This window comes from Squalius cephalus, assembly GCF_949319135.1.
Source record: "Squalius cephalus genome assembly, chromosome: 6".
Lineage (NCBI taxonomy): Eukaryota > Metazoa > Chordata > Actinopteri > Cypriniformes > Leuciscidae > Squalius > Squalius cephalus.
Genome location: NC_137127.1, coordinates 44,195,915 through 44,222,905, shown reverse-complemented (window position 1 = coordinate 44,222,905; position 26,991 = coordinate 44,195,915). Strand labels below are relative to the sequence as shown.

At 38.7% G+C, this 26,991-nt stretch overlaps 2 protein-coding genes across 9 annotated transcripts in view; one reads left to right on the top strand and one right to left on the bottom strand.

The window, feature by feature from the left end:
- Positions 1–26,991, bottom strand: part of lbhl (LBH regulator of WNT signaling pathway, like) — a 489,980-nt gene that overhangs the window by 347,525 nt on the left and 115,464 nt on the right. The gene's annotated exons all lie outside the window — the stretch shown is intronic.
- On the top strand, positions 105–26,565 carry prx (periaxin). Of its 8 annotated transcripts, XM_079874094.1 has the most exons (9): positions 105–239; positions 11,068–11,117; positions 11,220–11,327; positions 11,426–11,551; positions 11,744–11,900; positions 12,109–12,302; positions 12,424–16,375; positions 17,291–17,331; positions 18,064–26,565. In XM_079874094.1, the coding sequence occupies exons 4-9, from the start codon at positions 11,516–11,518 to the stop codon at positions 25,606–25,608; spliced, it is 11,925 nt and encodes a 3,974-aa protein (XP_079730220.1). In that variant the 5' UTR covers positions 105–239; positions 11,068–11,117; positions 11,220–11,327; positions 11,426–11,515; the 3' UTR covers positions 25,609–26,565. The 8 variants fall into 8 exon arrangements, with proteins under 8 accessions (XP_079730220.1, XP_079730219.1, XP_079730218.1 ...); XM_079874093.1 differs by having other exon boundaries at positions 17,291–26,565; XM_079874092.1 differs by having other exon boundaries at positions 12,424–17,689; positions 18,056–26,565.

The window sequence follows — 26,991 nt, the reverse complement described above, 5'->3', positions numbered from 1 at the left end:
TGTGTCCGTATTGAGACGCTCCTCAAGCCCACTCTCTCACCCTCTGTGTATGGGGCATCCCACTGGCTTTATCCAATTGGCTTGCTGACCGCCTCCCCTGTCAGAGTCCATAATAATACTGGTAATGTCGCGGTCAGTGCGTGTCAGTCAGAGAGTACGCTGGCTGAGAGAAGGGGGAGACAGAGAGAGTTTGTTACTGAGGGAATAATTGATTCTGCACAAGGAAACACTCAATAAAGGTAATATGACTTGTGTTGGGTTGGGTTGGGTTGAGTTGAGTTGGGTTGTGTTGGATTGAGTTGGGTTGTGTTGGGTTGTGTTGGGTGACTCTCAGATTGACATGGAAACTTTAGTACAGCTAAATATGAATATGGGTAGGATTGACTTGGTGATTGGAGTATTTGCACAAATCTGGGGGAAAAAATCACTGTTTTTGGTGCTTTCATTGATTTTGGCTACTGTACATTTCTTTCATGTGTGCAAATCAAGTTATTAATCGTTCATAATAGAATAAACTCTGATAAAGATTTAAACTGCAGATTAGATGAAGCTAACCTGAGTGTCTTACTTGCTGAAGGCACTGAAATGTTGAGTGTGTGTGTGTGTGTGTGTGTGTGTGTGTGTGTGTGTGTGTGTGTGTGTGTGTGTGTGTGTGTGTGTGTGTGTGTGTGTGTGTGTGTGTGTGTGTGTAGTCTTACACGGTTGCGACAGCTGTGGCTCTGGTCATAAGATCGGTCTCACGGTAGTGTGTGGAGTTCATGGCCCAACATACATGCCATAGTTAAGATTGCAGCATGTCATGAAATACAGTGAGAGTTAAGGACAAGACCCTTCCTACAGGATCATATTCATCAAGAACCAAGATTTTAATATGACTTCTATTGTCTTTGAAATATGCCTAACGTACTGACAAGCATATGGTAAACCAAAATATAGCCTACTTTAATGTCATTTCTGTCATGTTTTTAAAATATATGTAATTAAACATTTGTTATGATGATATTGTAAATTCATACATTTAAAATATATTAACTTTATATTAATATTAAATAACCAGTAAAACTTTTAATTTGACATTATTACAAAGTGCATTTAGTAACTTTATTTTACTGTCCTTGTTACATGCTATAATAACAGTAAATTATGCATAATTACATGCAACTAACTCTAAACCAAACCCTAATTCTAACCTTTAAGTGCATTAATTGGTATTACTCAGTACCTAACTGAACAATGACACTGTAACAAGGACACCATTCAATTAAAAAAATTACAAATAAAAAGTACAGTCACAAGAAAAAGAAAAAAGAAACAAGGAAACCATAGAGTAAATATATATATATATATTTTTTTTTTTTAAAGTGTACTCAAGTGTTGAGAAACGTCATGAAAGTGTACTCTCGTTCCCTTGACCTCTTACTTCATTAATATTATATTAGGCGGGATTTTATCAGTACAATTAAGCACACTTCTGTTTCAGGGGAATCTCTGAATGACTTGCAGACTCTGTCAGCGATGTTTGATATGTTTTGATGCTTCATGCGCATCACTGGAACAGAGAGCACATATCCAGCTCCTCCCAACACAAGTATGGGAATAATGTGTGTGTGTGTGATACCAGTGCCATTCCTGCCACGTTTCAGGAGTCAGATGTGTTAATGGGACACCGGTGCACTGAGGAGCGAGTCGGGGTGCGGGGGGGTCGGCGATGTCGCTATAGATAGGCTGTGATGCCGCTGAAATATGCAGACTCTTTCACGCGAGTCAGAATCTGTCTGGAAGAGGAACAACCACATGCTTTTGGAGTGGGGGGTTCAATCTTCAGCTGGCACTGGCAGGAGCCGCCACTGGCATGTCACGTGACCATACAACAGAACGTAATCATATCAACAGATGCATTTTAAATGAGGTAGAGAGAGAGGAACACAAAACACCAAAACTGTGTTTTAAAAAATAAATGGTTTCTGAAACTTGCCATTAAACGTAGGCTACAGTATGGAATTTTTTCGCCACTAGGGGTCGCTAACCTCTTTACAATAACAAAGGCGTAGTTTGATGACGCAACATTTGCTAAGAATTATGGATCTTGTCGTCAACGTCAAGCCGACCGATCTAATAATGTTTATGGATGAGTGAATACATCTATGCTTTTATCATGACTGTGATATGAAGCAGTTCGGGATTGCTAAGAGACAGCTATCAGCTCCACACGCGACGCGAGTCCCGCGGATATAAAAGGAATATGGACATTTCATTCTACCGAACTACACGCAAGTGCAGAATTACTACTCACAGGTCAGTTTATTTGACAAATGAAACTTGTGAGGTAACGCAGCGCTGTTTCACTTGGTCTAACATTACACTATCACACTAAACTGCATTTGAATGTGTTGAAATGTATGTGTTAGTTTGTCTGTATGAGACTAGCAGTAAGCTAGATCAACATTAGAATAACATACAGATCATATTCTAACATTTTATCATTGTTGAACTATATAACATTGATTAGTTTTATGTAAATGTGCTCTGTTTAATAAGTACATGTAGGAGCGGTCGAAGTCTCGGACGTGGAGCTCTCGTTTATATACTGTCTATGGGAGCTCTCGGCATCTCGAAAACACCGCGCTGATATTGATTCTCCTTTTTTATCCAAAGTCTGCTTGCCATGGTCCATAATGTTTGAATGAAACAACAACAGCGTGCAAACAGACATTGCGAACTACACAGTGGTCCACGTCTGTCGCCTTGGTTACTATCAGAGGGCTCTGCTCATAGCTCTGGTTGCCATGGCAGTACGAGCGGAAACCAGGGAGAACGCGGATATGACGCCATTGACGGCGACAAAACGGAAATAAAGAAACGGGACGTGTCTTGGAATTAAATTACAAATTTCTCCTGGTTTGAAAGTTGTTGGAAACAGTCGGATAATGTAAGTACACAACTAAAAAAAATATATAACATAGATATAGTGATTTTTGCTATTTTTAAAGCAAAAAAGTTACATATTGTGCCTTTAAGGCAAACTGCCAGCCGAACACTGACAGGTCACGTGACATGCCAGTGGCGGCTCCTGCCAGCTGAAGATCGAACCCCTACTGTGCTGTTGTTCAGGCTGATGCTGCTGTTGTGGATGAGATGATGTAACCCTCACTAATTTTGTCCATTATAGGGTACCGCATTGCCAAAAAGTATGGTGTCATTGCAGAAAGTGTCCAAATACTTTTTATATCTTCAAATCTTGTATATATAGCTTTATCTCTTAAAACCTAACAACTGTGTGTGTGTGTGTGTGTGTGTGTGTGTGTGTGTGTGTGTGTGTGTGTGTGTGTGTGTGTGACGTGTGTGTGTGTGTGTGCGCGCGTGCGTGCGCGTGCATGTGTGAGAAACACACACTCACACACACACACACACACCCACTTCAATGCAACTCAACATTTCAGTGCCTTCAGCAAGTATGAGGAACATTAAGACACTCAGGTTAGCTTCATCTGCAGTTTAAAATCATTAGCATTCAGAGAGAGAGAGAGAGAAATATTTCACATGAGAAGTGTGTGTGTGTGTGTGTGTGTGTGTGTGTGTGTGTTTCCCAATGCAATGACATTTAAAATATTCAAGTGTGCAAATACTTTTTGGAGATGCTGTAAGTTAATACAAAAAATGTGCATGAAAATTGATGAAATACTCTAGCCTATATCATGCTATACCAACAGTAAAAAAAGTTCCTGGGAACTTTGGACTTTGTAGGTAGGCTATAGTGTTTTCTAGAAAGTAAAATAATAATTCACCATCTTAATGTTACAAATAGCAAAATATTAGCAATATTCAGATTTTACGCAATGTTTGATTACATAGGCCTATACTGACTAATTTATAATGAGAATTAGTTTTTCTTTTATTATTTGGTCAGAAATGAAAGCCCAAAGGGAATGTAATCATGCATTTCTGTAATAGCACTGATGTACCTAACTATGGTCGCAAGCTCCGTCGTTATCAGCAGTTCAACGAGTCGGTGTTTCCCGAAACCATCGTTCGCTCAAACAGCAGCAAGTTGTGTGTGGAACTACAGCTCTTAACCTGTGGTTAGAAGCAGAGTTCCTTGTTGACATGTGAACTTAATAAATCCTTGTCTTGAGCAAAATAAGCAAGCTGACATTCAGTACAATCTATATCTTTTATTTCGAATATATGTAAATTATGTCTTTTAGTTTGTCAGGAGATTTAAAGCGCCGTTTTTGAAGAGTGCGCATGTGCGACGGTGCTCTAGTAGGCTAGCCTACGACTGAATCTGGAAATAAAGCAAAATAACTGAGAAAAAATAATTTGAGAATTAGTCCTCAGATGCCATGTCCGTAATTTCTAGAAAAGAAAAAATCTGGCATTAATTCGATCTCAAATAGATTAATTAAAATATTACTCCACCACATACTGTATATGATATCATTAACCAACGTGGTTGAACGACAAATCTGCGAATTTAGGATGTTTTTCGGGAAACAGTCGTGATTGATTTCTTCAACGATGCATCGTACTATGGTAGTTAAGCAGCGAGTTACGTCATTGTACAGGAACCCTGCACTAACTACTGATTAACTTGTTTTTCTCTCAGATTTGGTGTTGGGTGTTATTTTATCTCAAGAAATAGTTTCCTGTTTAAAAGGAGGCATTTCCTCCTTGGCTTTACACACCCTCAGGAGAGTCTAGTCCATCGTGTGTGGCTCCCCTGAGGCCGGACGTACGTGCCGAGTGAAAATACTCTCAATTCTGACTAATTGAGAATGGGATATTTTCCACTTCATAATTTTCCCCCTTTTAGAAGCTACTTTTACCCACACAGATAACGAAAGATAGATTTATATTTTATAAATGTCAGTTTCTCATTTCCTTGAATCTGATTGGACAAAAATAGAGGACAAGTCACCAACATTTTTGCCATATTTTCCTGGGAGAGAGAGAGACTGTAATTTTTATATGAGTGCATATATGCAATGAATTTACTTAACATTTAGGTGGACACAAACAAGACCTCCACGCTAATGCATATGAAAAGTTTCAAAACTCTAATTTTGAGTCATTTAAATTTTGTGTCTGCATTAGGAATAATGTTTGTTTTTACAAAGAACTCTCACGTTTGCTTTTATAACGGACTCTCAGTTTTGCAAAATGCAAAATTAAACCACCAAAAGACAGAATTTTTAGAGGTGAACCTTGTATCAAATTATCAATCATAATCAAAACTCGTTTTCTGAGCATCCAAATTCAGTCTCGGATCTTTTCTGAGAATGTCAGCAATGCAGAAACAACCGCAGCCATCGGTGATTTAAACCGAGTAGTTAACCTTGTTTCTCAGAAACACGAAAAGCTATTCAGATCTATAAATTAAGATATCTTTGTGAACCTTCTCAAAGTTTCACACAGTGTTTGGTTATTTTAGAGCACTGTATCTCAGGACACATACTTATCCTTGTGTCTTTGTTTGGATTAGAGATGGACAAATACACATGTTGGCAACTGTTGGCTTATGGCATTGGTCCAGTTGTTGTTCTTGTGCCATTATCAAGTGCCTATTCTCATACCAAATGATCTTGTGACTGTATTGAATCAACAGCGACAGAATTACACCCCTGTCCTCTGCTGTCCCTGTAAGTGGCAAGCATGTGTGTTGAATAGGACATAATAGAACAGAGGAGGTTGAGGCAGTTGGTTTGAATCAGAAGTTAACTCAATTTGTATTAATTTCATTAATGTAGATAAAAAAGGTACAATTATATACACTATCAGTCAAAAGTTTGGACACTTATTGTTTACTCATTGGTATTTATCTGACAAACTACAGCTACAAGTTTTATTTTACTATGCAAAAATAAAATGTATAGGAAAAACAAAATGCTCAAGGGAAAAACCATACATAAGTTCTCTCTTGTTTTTGCATGTGTTCATAATGTCTTTGTCTGATAGCCTGGGCAAAACGTATGTCCACAAAACAGTTGGGTAAAACTTTAGTTTAGTGTCCAATTCTCACTATTAAATAGTTGCTTATTAGCATATTACTGAGATATTGGCTTTTTATTAGTACTTGTAAAGCACATATTAATGCCTTATTCTGCATGACCATATTCTACATCCCTAATCCTACCCAATATCTAAACGTAACAACTACCTTACTATCTATTAATATGCAGTAATTAGGAGTTTATTGAGGTTGTAGTTAATAGTGAGAATTGGACCCTAATCTAAAGTGTGACCAACAATTGACTCCAAGCTCAAATAATATACATAACATGCTCACAAAATATTTGAATAAAGGCTAAGATTTCCTAGGCTGGTGTAAGCCCGTTTATCGGTCCAAATGGCGGTTTCCGCCAGAACGGGTGAAGGTCTTAAAGTAATTTAATGGGTAAAGTAATTATAATAAAGGGTAAAGTAATTTAATTCCATTTAAGATTTTATCTGACTCCATTTTATATCTGACTCCATTTATCACTCAATTATATAATAGTTTAGCAATACATTTGATTGTTCTATTTAACTCCTATATTTTATCCGTTCATAATAGGAAGCTATGTCGCTTAGAGGTCCTCACGCCTTGTTTAACACAGGTCTCACGATCACAATCTCGCCAGCTTCAGTCACCAAACAGAGGAAATTGCTATATACCTGAGATCGGTCGCATTCACGCTTACACAATCAAAGATACTTTGGTATAGCCCCTGTGATTGCATACACTTGAAACTAAAGTAACGTTTACTTCAGTAGAGGTATGGCCACTACTACAGATATAAGTCAACCAACTTCACTTGTCTTATAATAGCTTTGGATTGGCCATGCCGTGGTTTCCCACGTACACTTATCTAAAGTAACATTAAATTAAAACAGAGTTAAGACACACCTAAATTTAGGTTGGTCCAGCAGTATTTTTGCTGCCCTAAACGGAAATTCACTTCTTGTCTTTGCAAAATACGTACACTTGAATTAGTGCCAAATATTAGTCGTCACTAATCTGACGCAAAACTTCCGGTAACATACAAATCCGTTTAATCTACTTGGGGAAACAATTAAAATGTAACAAATAAATAAATATCGGAATAAAATCAAATGTAACAATTTATTATGTCAGGTAAATGTATCATGCCAATTTCATAATCAGTTCAAAGATAATAAATACAAAACATCAAATGCTCTGGAATAAAGAGAGAAGATGCGAACCTGACATAATAAAATACATGAAGTGTTTTTCATACACTCAGCATCACGGGCTAATTTGAGTTACAAATCGCCCTGAGCCTTTTGTTGCATTTCTTTAAATAGACAGAAACTTCTTTCACATGGAAACATTTGATAACAGTGGGAATTTGCATTCATAGTTTACACCTTTTTGGCAGGATGCTATTTGCCTGGAAGACACCCCCTCCTCTGTGTGCGAGTTATCTCTAAACTCTTAAATACCTTATTACCTTTTGGTTTACTTCTTTGGGAATGAGGCCTTTGTACCAATCGCACTGAGACATTTCAAATGATACCAAACATGTGTAATACTGTATGATAATTATTCACATTAAATCATATAGATTCTTGGGTGAATTTTGGTGATCATGAGAGAGAAGGAATGGGGGAAGAGGGAAAGAGATGTAGATTAGGATGATTCTGAGGTGAGACTTGCGTCTCGAATGGTGCATTTCCTTGGTTCTCTCAGAGAGTTGCCCTCTCTTCCAGTTTTTCCAGTCTTACACTGGGTATCATTTTTGGCCATTTTCTTTTCATGATAAACAAATTAAATTTGGTGTGTTCTGAAGTGGAAAGTCACATTTTAATTTCCCTCTTTATCACTGTTCTCAATGTTACACATCAGTTCCCTAGACTAGAGAACAGTTGGTGCCATTTATCTATCTGTTAATGAGCTTTTCTTACTTCCAGACAAACTTTTAACTTTCTCAAGTACTAAGTATTAATAATAAAACGGGAGCATTCGATAGCTGTGCATAAGTGCCGTTATGTTTGGCTGAGGTGTACCTAGCTTGATTATTAGTTACTTGTACAGCAGCATTTGTAGGATTTCTAGTGTTAACAGCTCTGTATAAGAAGCACATGTAGGTCAGGCCCGCGTGTTTATATAAAGATCAGATATGTGCAGCACCATCCCAGTCTTCTGTCCCCTCCTCTGGACACATAGCATCACTAGGGAACAGCTGCCATTTTCACTCACAAACAGAAACGCACACACCCACACACACACACACACACACACACACACACATCCATCGATTTTCAAAACTGCTTGTCCTATGTAGGGTAGTGGGGTGTTAGGACGTTGACAGGGAAACACTCTGGAATGATGGCCAGTCCATCGCAGGCACACAGACATGCATAAACAAATATTAATTTGCCTGATTTATGCAGTTCCTTTTAAAGGACACCTACTGTTTTTATTTTATAAAAATGACTGTAATAATGTATTTAAAAAACAACATGAGCAGTATAACATGAGTTACATTAATGGGGTTGTGGGACTAAATAAGACAAAAAACATTGGGAAGCACACAGCTGGTACAGCATGATAAAAGAACACCTGCTAGCGCCATGTTATGTGTGCCTGTCTTGTGTAACAGGTTATTCAGTGTGGGTGTACGAGCACATTAGAAATTACCCACTCGCTGGTCTACAGATCTCTTAAGGTATGCACTCTTACGACAGAGACAGATACCAGACACCGCTGCCTAATGAGGAATGAGAACCATGCAGATTGAGAGAGGACACCAGGCCTACTAACCTGATGATCTTTTTTTAGTCTCAGAGATAACAACACAGTTGATATAGTGAGGGTTATGCTAGCCAACGCAGGAGACATTATGCATTAAGGTCTTGTAATATCATTGAAAGAGTTTGAAAATTGTTCAAGCTGATCACAGATAAATAAATTCTAAATAAATAGTCTATTTAAAAGTATGATAATGTACCTGTTTTTCACAATGGTGCATGGTATAAATTAATGTTAATTTTGTCAGCTATTTTTAAATTTAGTCTTAGTCCGGTTTCAAATGTACTTTTTAGTTTTTATCACATTTAGTCAGCTTGTTCTTTTGTTGTTTAGTCAAGTTTTAGTCAACTAACCCCCGGTTTCATAGACAAGGCTTAAAGCTACAATATGTAATTTTGTTCGCAGCCAGGGGTCGCTAACCTCTCACAATAACAAAGGCGCAGGTTGATGACGCAGTGAATAAGCGGAATCATGGAACTTGTTGTCATGCCGATGGATCTAATAATGTTTATGGATGAGTGAATACATTCATGTTTTTAACATGACTGGTTTGAAGCAGGGAGCGATTGCTAATAAGAGACAGAAATCAGCGCCACACGCGAGTCCCGCGGATATAAAGGAATGAGGTCATTTCATTCAACCGAACTACTCGCAAGTGCTGAATTACTACTCACACAGGTCAGTTTATTTGACAAATTAAACTTGTGAGGTAACGCAGCGCAGTTTCACCTGGTCTACACTATCACACTAAACTGCATTTCAGTGTGTTGAAAGTTATAATGTTATTCTATGTGTTAGTTTGTTGGCTGAATGAGACTAGCAGTAAGATAGATTAACATTAGAATAACATACTGATCATATTCTAACATTTCATCATGTTGAGCTATATAACATTGATTTGTTTTATGTACATTTGCTCACCTGTCTAATAAAGTACATGCAAGAGCGGCGTCCCTGTCAAGTCGTCAAGCTCGCTCAAGTCCAAGTTAGTCGCGGACGTGGAGCTCTCGACATCTCGAAAACGCCGATATTGATCCTCGTTTTATTTCTCCTTTTGTCCCAAAGTCTGCTTGCCATGGTCCATAATGTTTGAAAGAAACAAAAACAGCGTGAGCGTGCCGCTAGATGTAACGCAGTTGTTCACGTCTGTCGCCATGGTTACTATGGCAGTACGAGCGGAAACCAGGGATAACGCGGATATTACGTCATTGACAGGCAACAAGTTACAAGGGACGGGCACTATTTAAAATTGTGAATTTCTCTGAATTTACGTAAGCACACAATTGAAAGAAATATATAACACTGTGCAAGTGGTTTTTGGATATTTTGATAAAAAGTCTTACATATTGTACCTTTAAGCGAGTCTCAGACTAAAATGCATGTTTGAGCTGTTTTAACTGAAAGCAACCTGCACTGATAAATCTTAAAATATGTCAGTGTCATTGTTTTGTCAAGATGCACATCAGTAATGTTTTTTTCTAATGCATGGTTATAAAAGCCACTAATTGAACTAAGGCCTAATCCTGGCTTAATCTAAGCCCTGTATGTGAAACCGGGCCTTAGAGTCTGGGAATTTTAGTCTAGTTTTAGTCAATGAAAAAGTAGTCACATTTTCGTCATGCTGTATAATGATTCAATTGACAGTCAGTCACAATTATTTTTCTCAAAATTATAATCAAGATTGTTGTCATCTGAGAAATTTATTTCTACATTTTATCAGAATTACTGTACTTTCACCTATAAGCACAAATCAAGAGAATGTAAACTTGTATGCGTTGTTTATTTGAACTCTCTCTACATTAACAAACTTGTCTCAAAAATTAAAACAGTAAAATTACTAATAGTAGGTAAATTCCAATCATTCTAAATTACAGCAATGTTTTTCTATTAAAACAACAGCAAAAAGACTTTCTATTGTCACACAGAGTTGCGTAAGTGCGTTTATTGATCAACCACAATTGCAATAGTCAAGAGATGTTTGGATTTATTATAGTTCAGCTCTAATTGGAGGATTTAAAATCTTGACATCTGGCAAAACATGAAACCCCGTAAGAGAGGCTTGTTAAAAAGTCCGTAATATTAACTACAATTAATATTTTTCGTCAGTGATATTGCATATGGTCACAGTTATCATTTAATGACGTTGGTGTTGTAGTCTCGTCTTAGGCATGGACAAAAAGTCATAGATATTGTTAATGAAATTAACACTATAGTGTAAATCAGCCGAAATGCATTATTACAATAACTACAATACAGTTATTACAAACAAGTAATTTTGACTGACAGCTGCTGACATAAACCTACTCTAATTTCAGACTCTGACAGAGAGGACAGTCATGGGAATCCAGAAGCCAGAGATTCTCCCGTAGGTAGCCACTTGCCAAACCATAACCACTTTAAAGTGAAAGAAGGTGGCTGTTTTATTTTATTGATCATATCTCTGCCTTGTTTGCCACTTTATAATTAGGTAAAGAACAAAAGACGCTCTCCCCCCTCAGATAGACCTCCTTTTGGCTCTCATCTAAGTACACACCAGAGCATCTCTGCTGATGAACAGGACAGCCCAGAGCGAATTGTGAGTACAACAAATATAATTCCAAGCTCTATGTGAGCCAGCCATGTGGAGATGTGGATTTCTACCCTCTCGATCTTAATTCCACATTCATTTCCCAGGTTCAGAAGGAAAAACTCCATGCAGAACTAAAACAAGTTTTGAGTCAGAAGAGAAGCCAGCTTAGAGACACTCAATCCACCCTCAGAGACATGGAGGAACCCCCCAACACAGACAATAAGAATGGGGTAAGAAAAAAACACTGTTGTGGAATACAATATGAACATCTTAAGCCCATATGAAAGTATACCACTCAAAGCATAATTAGTGTAATGTGAGACTAATAGCTTTTAGAAAATCTTAGAAACCTGTTTTTGAAATGAAATTACTTGTTTGACCCTCACCCTTCACCATTTTCACTTTGTAAATGTTATGAGCAGGCGGAAAAGGATAACCAGCTCGTGGAAGTGGTTGTTGAAACACAGGCTGAAGTTGGAGCGAGTGGGTACAGTGTGGTGGGTGGAGGGGAGCGTGGTATCTTTATCCAAGAGGTCTTGAGAGACTCCCCAGCAGCGAAGCACCTCAGCCTACAGAAAGGTACCCAGGGACTGTATTTTACATTACAAAGTGCTATGTCAAATACACTATAAAGACGAGACACATGGGAGAACCAACTTTAACCTCACAATCTTTAATGTGCAACATTTCCATGCTGAATACGGGTGTACTGAATTAATTTTGTTTCCTGATGTACTAAGAGAAATCATGTAAGGTATAAATAATTTTTGATGATGTGTTATTGCAGGAGATCAGCTGCTAAGTGCCAGGGTGTATTTTGATAACGTGAAATATGAGGACGCATTAAAAATTCTTCAGTGTGCAGAACCCTACAAAGTGTCCTTCTTTTTGAAGAGGACTGTGCCAGGAAGTGAAGTCAGCATACATCCAGGTGCACAGAGTCTTGAGCTCAGAGGACCTAAGGCCAAGATGCAAAGAATGGTACATGCTGAAATATTGCTATACAATACATCCACAGTATTGCCCAAAGTGAATTCATGTTATTAAACCAAAGTAATTACACCAGTAGAAACTAGAAGGAATGATAACCTTTCTCTTGCAGAGCGTCAAAAGCGTGAAACCGTTCAAAGCCAAGAAAAGGAGAGGAGGAAGATTTGGATTGAAAAGACTGAAAGAGAACAAAAAAGCAAAAGCACGGGCAGAGCTGGACATTGAGGGCTCACCAGCCAAATCTGACCTCAGTCCAGTTGATGTTGAGTTTGTATTCCCAAAGTTCAAGATGAGGAAAGGTGGGAGAGTCACTGCAGATGTATCAGGACATCTGGAGGGCGGGATCGCTAGCAGCAAGAAGAAGAAGAAGATCATACTTCCAAAAATAAAAGCCACGGATGCTGCTGTCGGTGAAGGGAATGTCAATGTAGATGTTGCAACACATGAGGGAGAGGCCTCTGGAACAAAGATGAAGGTCAAGGCGAAAGGTCCAAAATTTGGAATGAATTTCCCCAAACTGAAAAAGTCAAAATTAGATGTACAATCTTCAAATGACAGCTTTGAGGTGAAGGGCCTAGAGGCCAAAATTAAGCCTCCGTCAGGAGAGTGCGATTTGAACATGCCTCAGGGCAAAGCTGAAACTAATGTTCCTAATCTTGAGGTTAGTGTTAAAGGAAAAGGACAGGGTCCTGAGATAAAAATGCCAAAGATGGATTTAGATGTCTCAGATACAAAGATCACAATCCCAAAGTTTAAAATGCCAAAGGTAAGACTTTCATGTCATTCTGATGAAATTGATGGAGAGGCAAGTAAACAAATTGATACATATCAAAGTAAACTGAAAACGCCCGAGATTGACATCAAAGCACCAAATGTGGATTTAGACTTGAATCTCTCAAAAACTAAGGGCATGGCTGAATTCAAAGATGCTGAAAAAATCAACACGGCCAAACTTGACACATCATTACCAAAGCTTAACCTTGATGCAAAACTTGGAGATGACATTGATGGATCCATGGTCAAAAAGCATATGATTTCTCTCCCCAAACTTGACATTGCAGTGCCCAAGATAGAGACATCCGACGTGGACATGGATCTTCCTACATTAGATGTGACATTACCAAAGATGGCTGCAAAAAACATTGATACTGAGAGGCATGCAAGTACTGGGGTAAAATATGAAGTGACAAAATTAGACATCTCTCTTCCAAAAATAACATCCCCTGAGGGTGAAGTGATAGTTGTAGAACCTGAAGCAAAAACTGGAAAATTTCACAAGCCAAATATCATTATTTCACTACCAAAAGGTAAAGCAGAAGGAAAAGTGGAAGGTCACACTAAGAAAGGAGCAAAGGTTGACATTTCTTTACCAAAAGAAACATTAGAGGGGGGTGCTGATATTGAGGGCCAGTTTGGAAAAGGGGGAAAGTTTAAAATGCCTAGCGTAGGTGTCTCCCTACCTAATGTGAAATTACCTGAGCACGCCATTACTGAGGGGCCTGAAATAAAAGCAGGAAAATTAAGTGAGCCATCAATTGAAATTTCACTTCCTAAAGGCAAAACAGAGGGAAATGTTGAGGTTGGAGAACCATCTGGGAAAGGAGGCAAATTCAAAATGCCACATCTAGATGCTTCACTTCCAAAAATGAAATTATCCACAGGTAAAATCAATACTGAGGATCCAGAGGTCAAAGGTGAGAAATTCCAAATGTCATCCGTTGATATATCATTACCAAAAGGAAAAGTAAAGGCTGGTGTTGAGGTCGAGGGTCATTCTGGTAAAGCGGAAATGCCCAAAATTGATCAGAAAATGCCATTACTAGAGGGTAAAATCATTTCTGAAAGTCATGAAGTAAGCATTTCTGGAGTTGATATTTCATTACCAAAAGGAAAAACACATGAACACATTAATCTTGAGGTTGAGCATGGAGATAAGTTTCAAATTCCTAAATTTGATATAAGTCTACCCAAACTTAAATCAGGAGAAAGTGACATTGATGTTAATAGACCCAATACCAAAGTTGGGAAGTTTCACATGCCAGAAATCGATATTTCATTGCCACATAAAAAAGATGAAAGTGATATTAATGTGGAACCCTCTGGTAAATGTGGAAGGGTTGATATCTCTCTGCCTGCAGTGGAAGCTTCTGGGGAGATTTCCTTGCCAAAAATGCCTGAAAGCAAAAGATTCAACATGCCATCCGCTGATGTATCATTTCCAAAAGTAACTGGCACTGGTGATGTTGATGTTGATGTCAAGAGACATTCTGGGAAAATAGGGAAGTTCGATATGCCAAAACTGGTTATTAACTTACCACAAATGAAATCAACAGACACTAAAATCAATATGGAAGCACCTGAAGTGAAAGGTGGAGATTTGCCAGATGTTGACATTTCTCTTCCACAAGGAAAAGTAAAGGGACATGGCACCATCAAAAAGGGAGGAAAGTTTCAAATGCCCAAAATAGATCTTTCACTTCCGAGGATAAAATCCAAACCAGTACAAGTCAATGTTGAAGGACCTAAGTCAAAAGGAAGCACAGTTCACACACCTTCCATTGACATTTCTTTGCCTAAAGGTAAAGCTGAGACAGACATTGATATTAAAGGTCATTCTGGAACAGATATCAAATTTGAAATGCCAAAAATTGATAATTCACTGCCAAAAGTAAAAGTTCCAGAAGGAAAAATGAGAGCTGAAGCTCCTCAGATCCCAGGAGGAAAGTTAAATATCCCATCAATTGAAATGTCCTTTCCAAAAGGGAAGGTAAAAGGACACACTGACCTTGAAGGCAAAACGACAGGGGCAAGTAAAGGTGGAAAGGTTCACATGCCCTCTATAGATATCTCTCTGCCAGGAGGAGGAGTAGGAGGAGATGTAGATGTTGAAGGACATGCAGGAAAAGGAGGAAAATTTGAAATGCCTACATTTGATGTGTCTTTGCCTAAATTAAAAGTACCAGGAGGTGAAATCGACATTGAAGGTCCTGATATCAAAGGTGGAAAGTTTCACATGCCCTCTATAGATATCTCTCTACCAGGAGGAGGAGCAGGAGGAGATGTAGATGTTGAAGGACATGCAGGAAAAGGAGGAAAATTTGAAATGCCTACATTTGATGTGTCTTTGCCTAAATTAAAACCATCAGGAGGTGAAATCGACATTGAGGGTCCTGATATCAAAGGTGGAAAGGTTCACATGCCCTCTATAGATATCTCTCTGCCAGGAGGAAGAGCAAAAGGAGATGTAGATGTTGAAGGACATAAAGGAAAGGGAAGAAAATTTGAAATGCCTAAATTTGATGTGTCCTTGCCTAAATTTAAAACATCAGGAGCTGAAATCGACATTGAGGGTCCTGATATGAAAGGTGGAAAGGTTCACATGCCCTCTATAGATATCTCTCTGCCAGGAGGAGGAGCAAAAGGAGATGTAGATGTTGAAGGACATAAAGGAAAGGGAAGAAAATTTGAAATGCCTAAATTTGATGTGTCCTTGCCTAAATTTAAACCATCAGGAGGTGAAATCGACATTGAGGGTCCTGATATCAAAGGTGGAAAGGTTCACATGCCCTCTATAGATATCTCTCTGCCAAGAGGAGGAGCAGAAGGAGATGTAGATGTTGAAGGACATGCAGGAAAAGGAGGAAAATTTGAAATGCCTAAATTTGATGTGTCCTTGCCTAAATTAAAACCATCAGGAGGTGAAATCAATGTTGAAGGTCCTGATATCAAAGGTGGAAAGGTTCACATGCCCTCTATAGATATCTCTCTACCAAGAGGAGGAGCAGAAGGAGATGTAGATGTTGAAGGACATAAAGGAAAGGGAAGAAAATTTGAAATGCCTAAATTTGATGTGTCCTTGCCTAAATTTAAACCATCAGGAGGTGAAATCGACATTGAGGGTCCTGATATCAAAGGTGGAAAGGTTCACATGCCCTCTATAGATATCTCTCTGCCAGGAGGAGGAGCAAAAGGAGATGTAGATGTTGAAGGACATAAAGGAAAGGGAAGAAAATTTGAAATGCCTAAATTTGATGTGTCCTTGCCTAAATTTAAACCATCAGGAGGTGAAATCGACATTGAGGGTCCTGATATCAAAGGTGGAAAGGTTCACATGCCCTCTACAGATATCTCTCTACCAGGAGGAGGAGCAGAAGGAGATGTAGATGTTGAAGGACATGCAGGAAAAGGAGGAAAATTTGAAATGCCTAAATTTGATGTCTCCTTGCCTAAATTAAAAACATCAGGAGGTGAAATCAATGTTGAAGGTCCTGATATCAAAGGTGGAAAGATTCACATGCCCTCTATAGATATCTCTCTACCAAGAGGAGGAGCAGGAGGAGATGTAGATGTTGAAGGACATGCAGGAAAAGGAGGAAAATTTGAAATACCTAAAGTTGATGTCTCCTTGCCTAAATTAAAAACATCAGGAGGTGAAATCGACATTGAGGGTCCCAATATCAAAGACAGAAAGGTTCACATGCCCTCTATAGATATCTCTCTGCCAGGAGGAGGAGTAGGAGGAGATGTAGATGTTGAAGGACATGCAGGAAAAGGAGGAAAAGTTGAAATGCCAAAATTCGACGTGTCTTTGCCTAAATTGAAACCATCAAGAGGTGAAATCGACATTGAGGGTCCCAATATCAAAGGCAGAAAGGTTCACATGCCCTCTATAGATATTTCTCTACCAAGAGGAGGAGCAAAAGGAGATGTAGATGTTGAAGGACATGCAGGAAAAGGAGGAAAAATTGAAATGCCTAAATTCGACATGTCTTTGCCTAAATTTAAACCATCAAGAGGTGAAATCAATGTTGAAGGTCCTGATATCAAAGGCGGAAAGGTTCACATGCCCTCTATAGATATCTCTCTGCCAAGAGGAGGAGCAGGAGGAGATGTACATGTTGAAGGACATAAAGGAAAAGGAGGAAAATTTGAAATGCCTAAAGTTGATTTTTCCTTGCCTAAATTTAAACCATCAGGAGGTGAAATCAATGTTGAAGGTCCTGATGTCAAAGGTGGAAAGGTTCACATGCCCTCTATAGATATCTCTCTACCAAGAGGAGGAGCAGAAGGAGATGTAGATGTTGAAGGACATGCAGGAAAGGGAGGAAAATTTGAAATGCCTAAAGTTGATGTTTCCTTGCCTAAATTAAAACCATCAGGAGGTGAAATCAATGTTGAAGGTCCCGATATCAAAGGTGGGAAGTTTCACATGCCCTCTATAGATATCTCTCTGCCAAGAGGAGGAGCAGGAGGAGATGTAGATGTTGAAGGACATAAAGGAAAGGGAAGAAAATTTGAAATGCCTAAAGTTGATGTTTCCTTGCCTAAATTAAAACCATCAGGAGGTGAAATCAATGTTGAAGGTCCCGATATCAAAGGTGGGAAGTTTCACATGCCCTCTATAGATATCTCTCTACCAAGAGGAGGAGTAGGAGGAGATGTAGATGTTGAAGGACATGCAGGAAAGGGAGGAAAATTTGAAATGCCTAAAGTTGATGTGTCTTTGCCTAAATTTAAACCATCAGGAGGTGAAATCAATGTTGAAGGTCCTGATGTCAAAGGTGGAAAGGTTCACATGCCCTCTTTAGATATCTCTCTGCCAAGAGGAGGAGCAGGAGGAGATGTAGATGTTGAAGGACATAAAGTAAAGGGAGGAAAATTTGAAATGCCTAAATTTGATGTGTCCTTGCCTAAATTTAAACCATCAGGAGGTGAAATCGACATTGAGGGTCCTGATGTCAAAGGTGGAAAGTTTCACATGCCCTCTATAGATATCTCTCTACCAAGAGGAGGAGTAGGAGGAGATGTAGATGTTGAAGGACATAAAGGAAAGGGAGGAAAATTTGAAATGCCTAAATTCGACGTGTCCTTGCCTAAATTTAAACCATCAGGAGGTGAAATCGACATTGAGGGTCCTGATGTCAAAGGTGGAAAGATTCACATGCCCTCTATAGATATCTCTCTACCAAGAGGAGGAGTAGGAGGAGATGTAGATGTTGAAGGACATAAAGGAAAGGGAGGAAAATTTGAAATGCCTAAATTCGACGTGTCCTTGCCTAAATTTAAACCATCAGGAGGTGAAATCGACATTGAGGGTCCTGATGTCAAAGGTGGAAAGATTCACATGCCCTCTATAGATATCTCTCTACCAAGAGGAGGAGCAGGAGGAGATGTAGATGTTGAAGGACATAAAGGAAAAGGAGGAAAATTTGAAATGCCTAAAGTTGATTTTTCCTTGCCTAAATTAAAACCATCAGGAGGTGAAATCAATGTTGAAGCTCCTGATGTCAAAGGTGGAAAGGTTCACATGCCCTCTATAGATATCTCTCTGCCAGGAGGAGGAGCAAAAGGAGATGTAGATGTTGAAGGACATGCAGGAAAAGGAGGAAAATTTGAAATGCCTAAAGTTGATTTTTCCTTGCCTAAATTTAAACCATCAGGAGGTGAAATCAATGTTGAAGCTCCTGATGTCAAAGGTGGAAATGTTCACATGCCCTCTATAGATATCTCTCTACCAAGAGGAGGAGCAAAAGGAGATGTAGATGTTGAAGGACATGCAGGAAAAGGAGGAAAATTTGAAATGCCTAAATTCGACGTGTCCTTGCCTAAATTTAAACCATCAAGAGGTGAAATCGACATTGAGGGTCCTGATGTCAAAGGTGGAAAGGTTCACATGCCCTCTATAGATATCTCTCTACCAAGAGGAGGAGTAGGAGGAGATGTAGATGTTGAAGGGCATAAAGGAAAGGGAGGAAAATTTGAAATGCCTAAATTCGACGTGTCTTTGCCTAAATTTAAACCATCAAGAGGTGAAATCGACATTGAGGGTCCTGATGTCAAAGGTGGAAAGGTTCACATGCCCTCTACAGATATTTCTCTACCAAGAGGAGGAGTAGGAGGAGATGTAGATGTTGAAGGACATAAAGGAAAGGGAGGAAAATTTGAAATGCCTAAATTCGACGTGTCTTTGCCTAAATTTAAACCATCAAGAGGTGAAATCGACATTGAGGGTCCTGATGTCAAAGGTGGAAAGGTTCACATGCCCTCTACAGATATTTCTCTACCAAGAGGAGGAGTAGGAGGAGATGTAGATGTTGAAGGACATAAAGGAAAAGGAGGAAAATTTGAAATGCCTAAATTCGACGTGTCCTTGCCTAAATTTAAACCATCAAGAGGTGAAATCGACATTGAGGGTCCTGATGTCAAAGGTGGAAAGGTTCACATGCCCTCTATAGATATCTCTCTACCAAGAGGAGGAGTAGGAGGAGATGTAGATGTTGAAGGGCATAAAGGAAAGGGAGGAAAATTTGAAATGCCTAAATTCGACGTGTCTTTGCCTAAATTTAAACCATCAAGAGGTGAAATCGACATTGAGGGTCCTGATGTCAAAGGTGGAAAGGTTCACATGCCCTCTACAGATATTTCTCTACCAAGAGGAGGAGTAGGAGGAGATGTAGATGTTGAAGGACATAAAGGAAAGGGAGGAAAATTTGAAATGCCTAAATTCGACGTGTCTTTGCCTAAATTTAAACCATCAAGAGGTGAAATCGACATTGAGGGTCCTGATGTCAAAGGTGGAAAGGTTCACATGCCCTCTACAGATATTTCTCTACCAAGAGGAGGAGTAGGAGGAGATGTAGATGTTGAAGGACATAAAGGAAAAGGAGGAAAATTTGAAATGCCTAAAGTTGATTTTTCCTTGCCTAAATTTAAACCATCAGGAGGTGAAATCAATGTTGAAGCTCCTGATGTCAAAGGTGGAAATGTTCACATGCCCTCTATAGATATCTCTCTACCAAGAGGAGGAATAGGAGGAGATGTAGATGTTGAAGGACATAAAGGAAAGGGAGGAAAATTTGAAATGCCTAAATTCGACGTGTCTTTGCCTAAATTTAAACCATCAAGAGGTGAAATCGACATTGAGGGTCCTGATGTCAAAGGTGGAAAGGTTCACATGCCCTCTACAGATATTTCTCTACCAAGAGGAGGAGTAGGAGGAGATGTAGATGTTGAAGGACATAAAGGAAAAGGAGGAAAATTTGAAATGCCTAAAGTTGATTTTTCCTTGCCTAAATTTAAACCATCAGGAGGTGAAATCAATGTTGAAGCTCCTGATGTCAAAGGTGGAAAGGTTCACATGCCCTCTATAGATATCTCTCTGCCAGGAGGAGGAGCAAAAGGAGATGTAGATGTTGAAGGACATGCAGGAAAAGGAGGAAAATTTGAAATGCCTAAAGTTGATTTTTCCTTGCCTAAATTTAAACCATCAGGAGGTGAAATCGACATTGAGGGTCCTGATGTCAAAGGTGGAAAGATTCACATGCCCTCTATAGATATCTCTCTACCAAGAGGAGGAATAGGAGGAGATGTAGATGTTGAAGGACATAAAGGAAAAGGAGGAAAATTTGAAATGCCTAAAGTTGATTTTTCCTTGCCTAAATTTAAACCATCAGGAGGTGAAATCGACATTGAGGGTCCTGATGTCAAAGGTGGAAAGATTCACATGCCCTCTATAGATATCTCTCTGCCAAGAGGAGGAGCAGAAGGAGATGTAGATGTTGAAGGACATGCAGGAAAAGGAGGAAAATTTGAAATGCCTAAAGTTGATTTTTCCTTGCCTAAATTAAAAACATCAGGAGCTGAAATCGACATTGAGGGTCCTGATATCAAAGGTGGAAAGTTTCACATGCCCTCTATAGATATTTCTCTGCCAGGAGGAGGAGCAAAAGGAGATGTAGATGTTGAAGGACATGCAGGAAAAGGAGGAAAATTTGAAATGCCTAAAGTTGATTTTTCCTTGCCTAAATTAAAAACATCAGGAGCTGAAATCGACATTGAGGGTCCTGATATCAAAGGTGGAAAGGTTCACATGCCCTCTATAGATATCTCTCTACCAAGAGGAGGAGTAGGAGGAGATGTAGATGTTGAAGGACATAAAGGAAAGGGAAGAAAATTTGAAATGCCTAAAGTTGATTTTTCCTTGCCTAAATTAAAAACATCAGGAGCTGAAATCGATATTGAGGGTCCCGATATCAAAGGTGGAAAGGTTCACATGCCCTCTATAGATATCTCTCTACCAAGAGGAGGAGCAGAAGGAGATGTAGATGTTGAAGGACATAAAGGAAAGGGAAGAAAATTTGAAATGCCTAAAGTTGATTTTTCCTTGCCTAAATTAAAACCATCAGGAGGTGAAATCAATGTTGAAGGTCCCGATATCAAAGGTGGAAAGGTTCACATGCCCTCTATAGATATCTCTCTACCAAGAGGAGGAGCAAAAGGAGATGTAGATGTTGAAGGACATAAAGGAAAGGGAGGAAAATTTGAAATGCCTAAAGTTGATGTGTCTTTGCCTAAATTTAAACCATCAGGAGGTGAAATCAATGTTGAAGGTCCTGATGTCAAAGGTGGAAAGGTTCACATGCCCTCTATAGATATCTCTCTACCAAGAGGAGGAGTAGGAGGAGATGTAGATGTTGAAGGACATGCAGGAAAAGGAGGAAAATTTGAAATGCCTAAATTTGATGTGTCTTTGCCTAAATTAAAAACATCAGGAGCTGAAATCGACATTGAGGGTCCTGATATCAAAGGTGGAAAGTTTCACATGCCCTCTATAGATATCTCTCTACCAAGAGGAGGAGCAGAAGGAGATGTAGATGTTGAAGGACATAAAGGAAAGGGAGGAAAATTTGAAATGCCTAAAGTTGATTTTTCCTTGCCTAAATTTAAACCATCAGGAGGTGAAATCAATGTTGAAGGTCCTGATGTCAAAGGTGGAAAGGTTCACATGCCCTCTATAGATATCTCTCTACCAAGAGGAGGAGCAGGAGGAGATGTAGATGTTAAAGGACACGCAGGAAAAGGAGGAAAATTTGAAATGCCTAAATTTGATGTGTCCTTGCCTAAATTAAAACCATCAGGAGGTGAAATCAATGTTGAAGGTCCCGATATCAAAGGTGGAAAGTTTCACATGCCCTCTATAGATATCTCTCTGCCAAGAGGAGGAGCAGGAGGAGATGTACATGTTGAAGGACATAAAGGAAAAGGAGGAAAATTTGAAATGCCTAAATTTGATGTGTCCTTGCCTAAATTAAAACCATCAGGAGGTGAAATCAATGTTGAAGGTCCTGATGTCAAAGGTGGAAAGGTTCACATGCCCTCTATAGATATCTCTCTGCCAGGAGGAGTAGGAGGAGATTTAGATGTTGAAGGACATAAAGGAAAGGGAATAAAATTTGAAATGCCTAAAGTTGATGTTTCCTTGCCTAAATTAAAACCATCAGGAGGTGAAATCAATGTTGAAGGTCCTGATGTCAAAGGTGGAAAGTTTCACATGCCCTCTATAGATATCTCTCTTCCAGGAACCACAGATTCTAATGCTAAGGCAAAAGCAACTACTGGTGCCAAAATTAGTGACTCAAATGTACCTGAGACCACCTTAAGTGGTAACATCAAGCTGCCAACTGTGAAAATACCAACTGTCGACATATCTGCTCCTAAAGTTGACCTGGACTTTACTCTTCCAAAGGCAAAGGGCCATGATAGAGACAATATTGAACTTCTCAAGGCGGAGGGTGGAAGACCATCATCCGGGGCAAGTTTTGATATTCCAGACGTCTCTGTAAAAATGCCCAAAATTTCACTCCCTAAATTTGGCAGAAAATTGAAAAGTGGAGACAAACTAGAACTAGAGAGTCCTGGCTTATCTATAGGCTTGGACATAGAAAAAACATCACCATCAGTGGAAACTGAAGCCAAAATGAATAAGTCCAAAATCAAAATGCCATCCATTGGAACATCTAAACAGGATATTGAAATAATTGGCCCTGAAGCTGAAATGAAGATAAAGGCAGACGCTGGAGAAATTACAAAACCAGACATCAGAGTGGAGGGTCCTGATGACAAGGTCAGATACAAGCTCAAATTCCCCAAATTCAAGACAACTACTCCAAAAGCAAAGCTCAAAGATGTAAAAATGGATATGCCTGCAATGGATAACAAAGGAAAGGTCAAAATACCAGCAGTTGAGATATCATTGCCAACAGCAAATATTCCAGAATGTGAGGTATTGCTTCCAAAAACTGAGGTTGATGTATCTGAAGCAGATATCAGAGGTTATGAGGGCAGTTTAAAAATTCCTAAGATGCCAACTATTGGCATCTCAGTTCCAAAAGTTGATTTAGATGTGTCCTTGCCTCGGGTAAAACATATACCAGAAGATTTAAAATCTTCTGACTTAAACATCGATAGTCATAGAGGTATGGTAAATTTCCCCCATGTTAAAATCCCCAAAGTAGACCTTTCACTTCCACATGGAAAAACAGGTGACACAGGTATCCATGAGGTGGAGATTGGAAAGAGGGGTAAATTAAGAATGCCAGAAGTGGAAATATCATTACCTCATGTGAAAAATGACACATCTAACGCTGACATTGAAATTAAAGGTGAAACAATTTCAGTGCCTAATGTTGATATATCTTTGCCTCATGGAAAAACAAAAGAAACTGATTATCCTGATTCAGAATTTGGAGCTAAAGGAAGTAAATTAAAAATGCCAGACATCACAGTGCCTAAGATAGATTTATCGCTACCTCGTAGAAGCAAAGGAGAAAGTCCTGCACCAGATTCAGAACTAGAAGGTGGAAATTTAAAGATGCCAACAGTTGATATATCCCTTCCTAAAATAAAATCTAAAGACGTTGCTCCAGATCTTCAGCCTGGTGAAGGAAAAGGTAAAGTCACGATCCCTGGAATTAAACTACCAACAGTTGATATCTCATTACCTCATGGTAAAATAGAAGACATTGATACTCTTGAACTGGGAGCGTGTGGCAAAAAAGGGAAATTCAAATCGGCTAATATTAAAATTCCAAAAGTAGATATATCATTAGAAGGACAACAAGAGAAAACTAATGTGGATCTAGAGTTGGATCTTGGCTTATCGAAAAAAGGAAAAAAGAATAAAAAGAATAAAAAGAAGACTGAACTTCCAGAAGTTGATCTTAGCCCCACTGCACCAAAAGAAAAAATAAAAGGGACAAAAGTTAAAGGTTCAAAATTGAATATTGGAATGCCAAAAGTAAAAGTATCTGGATTAGAAACTGACATAACCAAGCCTGGAAAAAAGGACGCTACATTTATAAAAGGAGGAACTGATGCAAACTTGACAGCTGATTTACCAGCACCAAAGATTCCCGAACTTGACTTTGACATTGAGACTGCCCAAGTTGACACTAATCACTCTGAAGAAGATAAAAAGCAGACGGGTAAAGTCAAAATTCCAAAGTTTGGGATCCCTCTGCCATCTTTAAGTTCACCTGAAGTTAACATCACATCATCTCAAGTAAAAAGTCACTCTATAAACGTAGACTCTGAGGTAGAGTATGAGGGCCCACGTATGCCAAAGGTAACAAAGGCTGTATTTGTTATGGTGAATACACAAACAGAGAGTGCTGCTAGAGTAGGTGGTGAAGCAAGTGCAGAAATTGGAGATGAGAAGCTCAAGCTGCCAAAGATAAAAATGAAGTCAAGTTCTGGCAAGTCTCGATCAAATGAAAAGGGGAATGCAGTAAATTTGGAACAGGAGGTTGAAACTGAAGGAAAGTCAAAAACTGGTAAGCTTAAATTGCCCAAAGTCACATTTTCATCTGGGCAGAGAGGATCATTTGATGTAACACCAAGTGGGTCTGATGATGGAACAAGTCTAAATGGTGACAAAGATGAAAAAGCAACGTTTGGAAAGCTTAAATTGCCAAAATTGGAGTTTTTCTCACCCTACTCAAAAGAGACAGTTCTGGAAGAGGAAATGGAAACAAGCATGACACGTCTCAGGAAGGAGACCTCGGGGGAAACCAAAGAGAGCGAGGAGACAAAGACAATATCAGGCACAGTGAGAGAGACTGATACTTTAGTATATTCAAAAGCAAGGACTGAAATGCTAGCAGAACGGGAGGGATCCGAGTCCCCAACAGCTACAGTATCATCTGCGTTTGTCTCCGTAAAGAAGAGTGAAGAAAGACAAGAAACAACATGTTTCAAAGTACCCAAGTTTACCCTTAGTCCCCATTCTACTGGCATCCTGCACATCACACCAGAAAGCTCTCCGAAAGGAAGCAAGTCCTCTCTTCATTGCTCTAGTGAGGAAGCCTCTGGAGGTTTCTATGTGAAGATGCCAAGTGTTGAATATTTGACCCATGAAATGTCCTCAGAGCATCTGATTACTAAAACAGAGGGAACTCTTACTGTAGTGACTAAGACAACAAAGTATACAGAAACAAAAAGTAGCAGTTCGAAACAGTAAGCATCTCAGTTACAGAACAAGACATACAGTTGGAAGTGGAATAATATATAGGCCATATAAATATTTTTATATGTGGCAATTATTTCAGTATAATTTATTATTTTTCTATATTTTCTTTGTTTGCTTAAATAATAACACAACTTATGCATAATGAAAATGTTGCTACAAAAAGAGTATTATTAAATCACTGTAGACTTTATGTTCATGTTTTGTAACTTGCCCCTCTGTATGACACTTTGAATTGATATATCTGTAAAGATGTTTCTCTGATTAATCACATTTTGTTGTAGATAAGAAACATACAACATAGGCACAAATCTGTGCAAAACAGACAGATACAGATATTTAGACATATTACTTTTATTCTTGTTTTTGCTTATGATTTTATTGTGCACTCTTATCACAGTATGCCATTTAAATTATAGAATTTTACAGCATTTTGGAAAAATTGCTTTGCTTTTTTGATGCCTGGTTTGTCTATGTGGTTTTTTTGGTTGTTGTTATGGAATTCTGTTTATTTTAGATACTATTAGAAATATATGTACTATTTTTACATATTTATATGCATGATCTGTACAGATAGGACTCTAAAAAAAGGAAGCCTGTGATGTTGAGTATTTTTGTGATACATATTTTTGTCATATTTAAGTTTTTTTCCATCAGATTTTCTAAGGATTGTGATATGCTGTACCAGATTGCCTTTCTCTGTTTGAAAACACTGAGTGTGAAAGAAAAAAAAAAGCATTTCCTTTTTAAAATTAACTCTTGTGTTGATGGATTTAGCCTACATGCTAGGAATACGTATATGCATATTATATTTAAGGCAGGTTTCAGTACTGAACTGCATGTTTGTAATGTGTTGATTTTCTGAAAGTCATTTAGATGATGCTTATCTCCATCTAATGCAAAAATAGAATACTCAAATAAAATATTAACATTTTAATTAGTTTTACCTAATTATTTCCTGATCTTTTCATTTTTAATTTTCACATAATTACAGCAGCGACAAGTAGTGGTCCAATTATGAAACTGACATGGCAAGCAAAATTACAGCCAATACAAAAAGCAGACATAACATTGAGCTTTCCCCAAGATTGCAATATACAGTATCACAGGACATGTGTAAAAATGTTTTAAGAATGATGAAACCTACTTCCAGATAGTGAAAACATTAAAGGAACAATTTACCCAAAAATGTAACTACGGTCATTTACTAACCCTTGTGTCGTTCAAAACTCACAGCCTATTACTTACTCTCTTCCATGAAAACGCAAAAGCAGACATTTTGACGAATGTATTGTTTGTTTTTGTTCATGCAATTACTTTGAAACGAGACTGGAGTTTTTAAGTTATACAACTAAACACCATAAATGTCTCATGAAA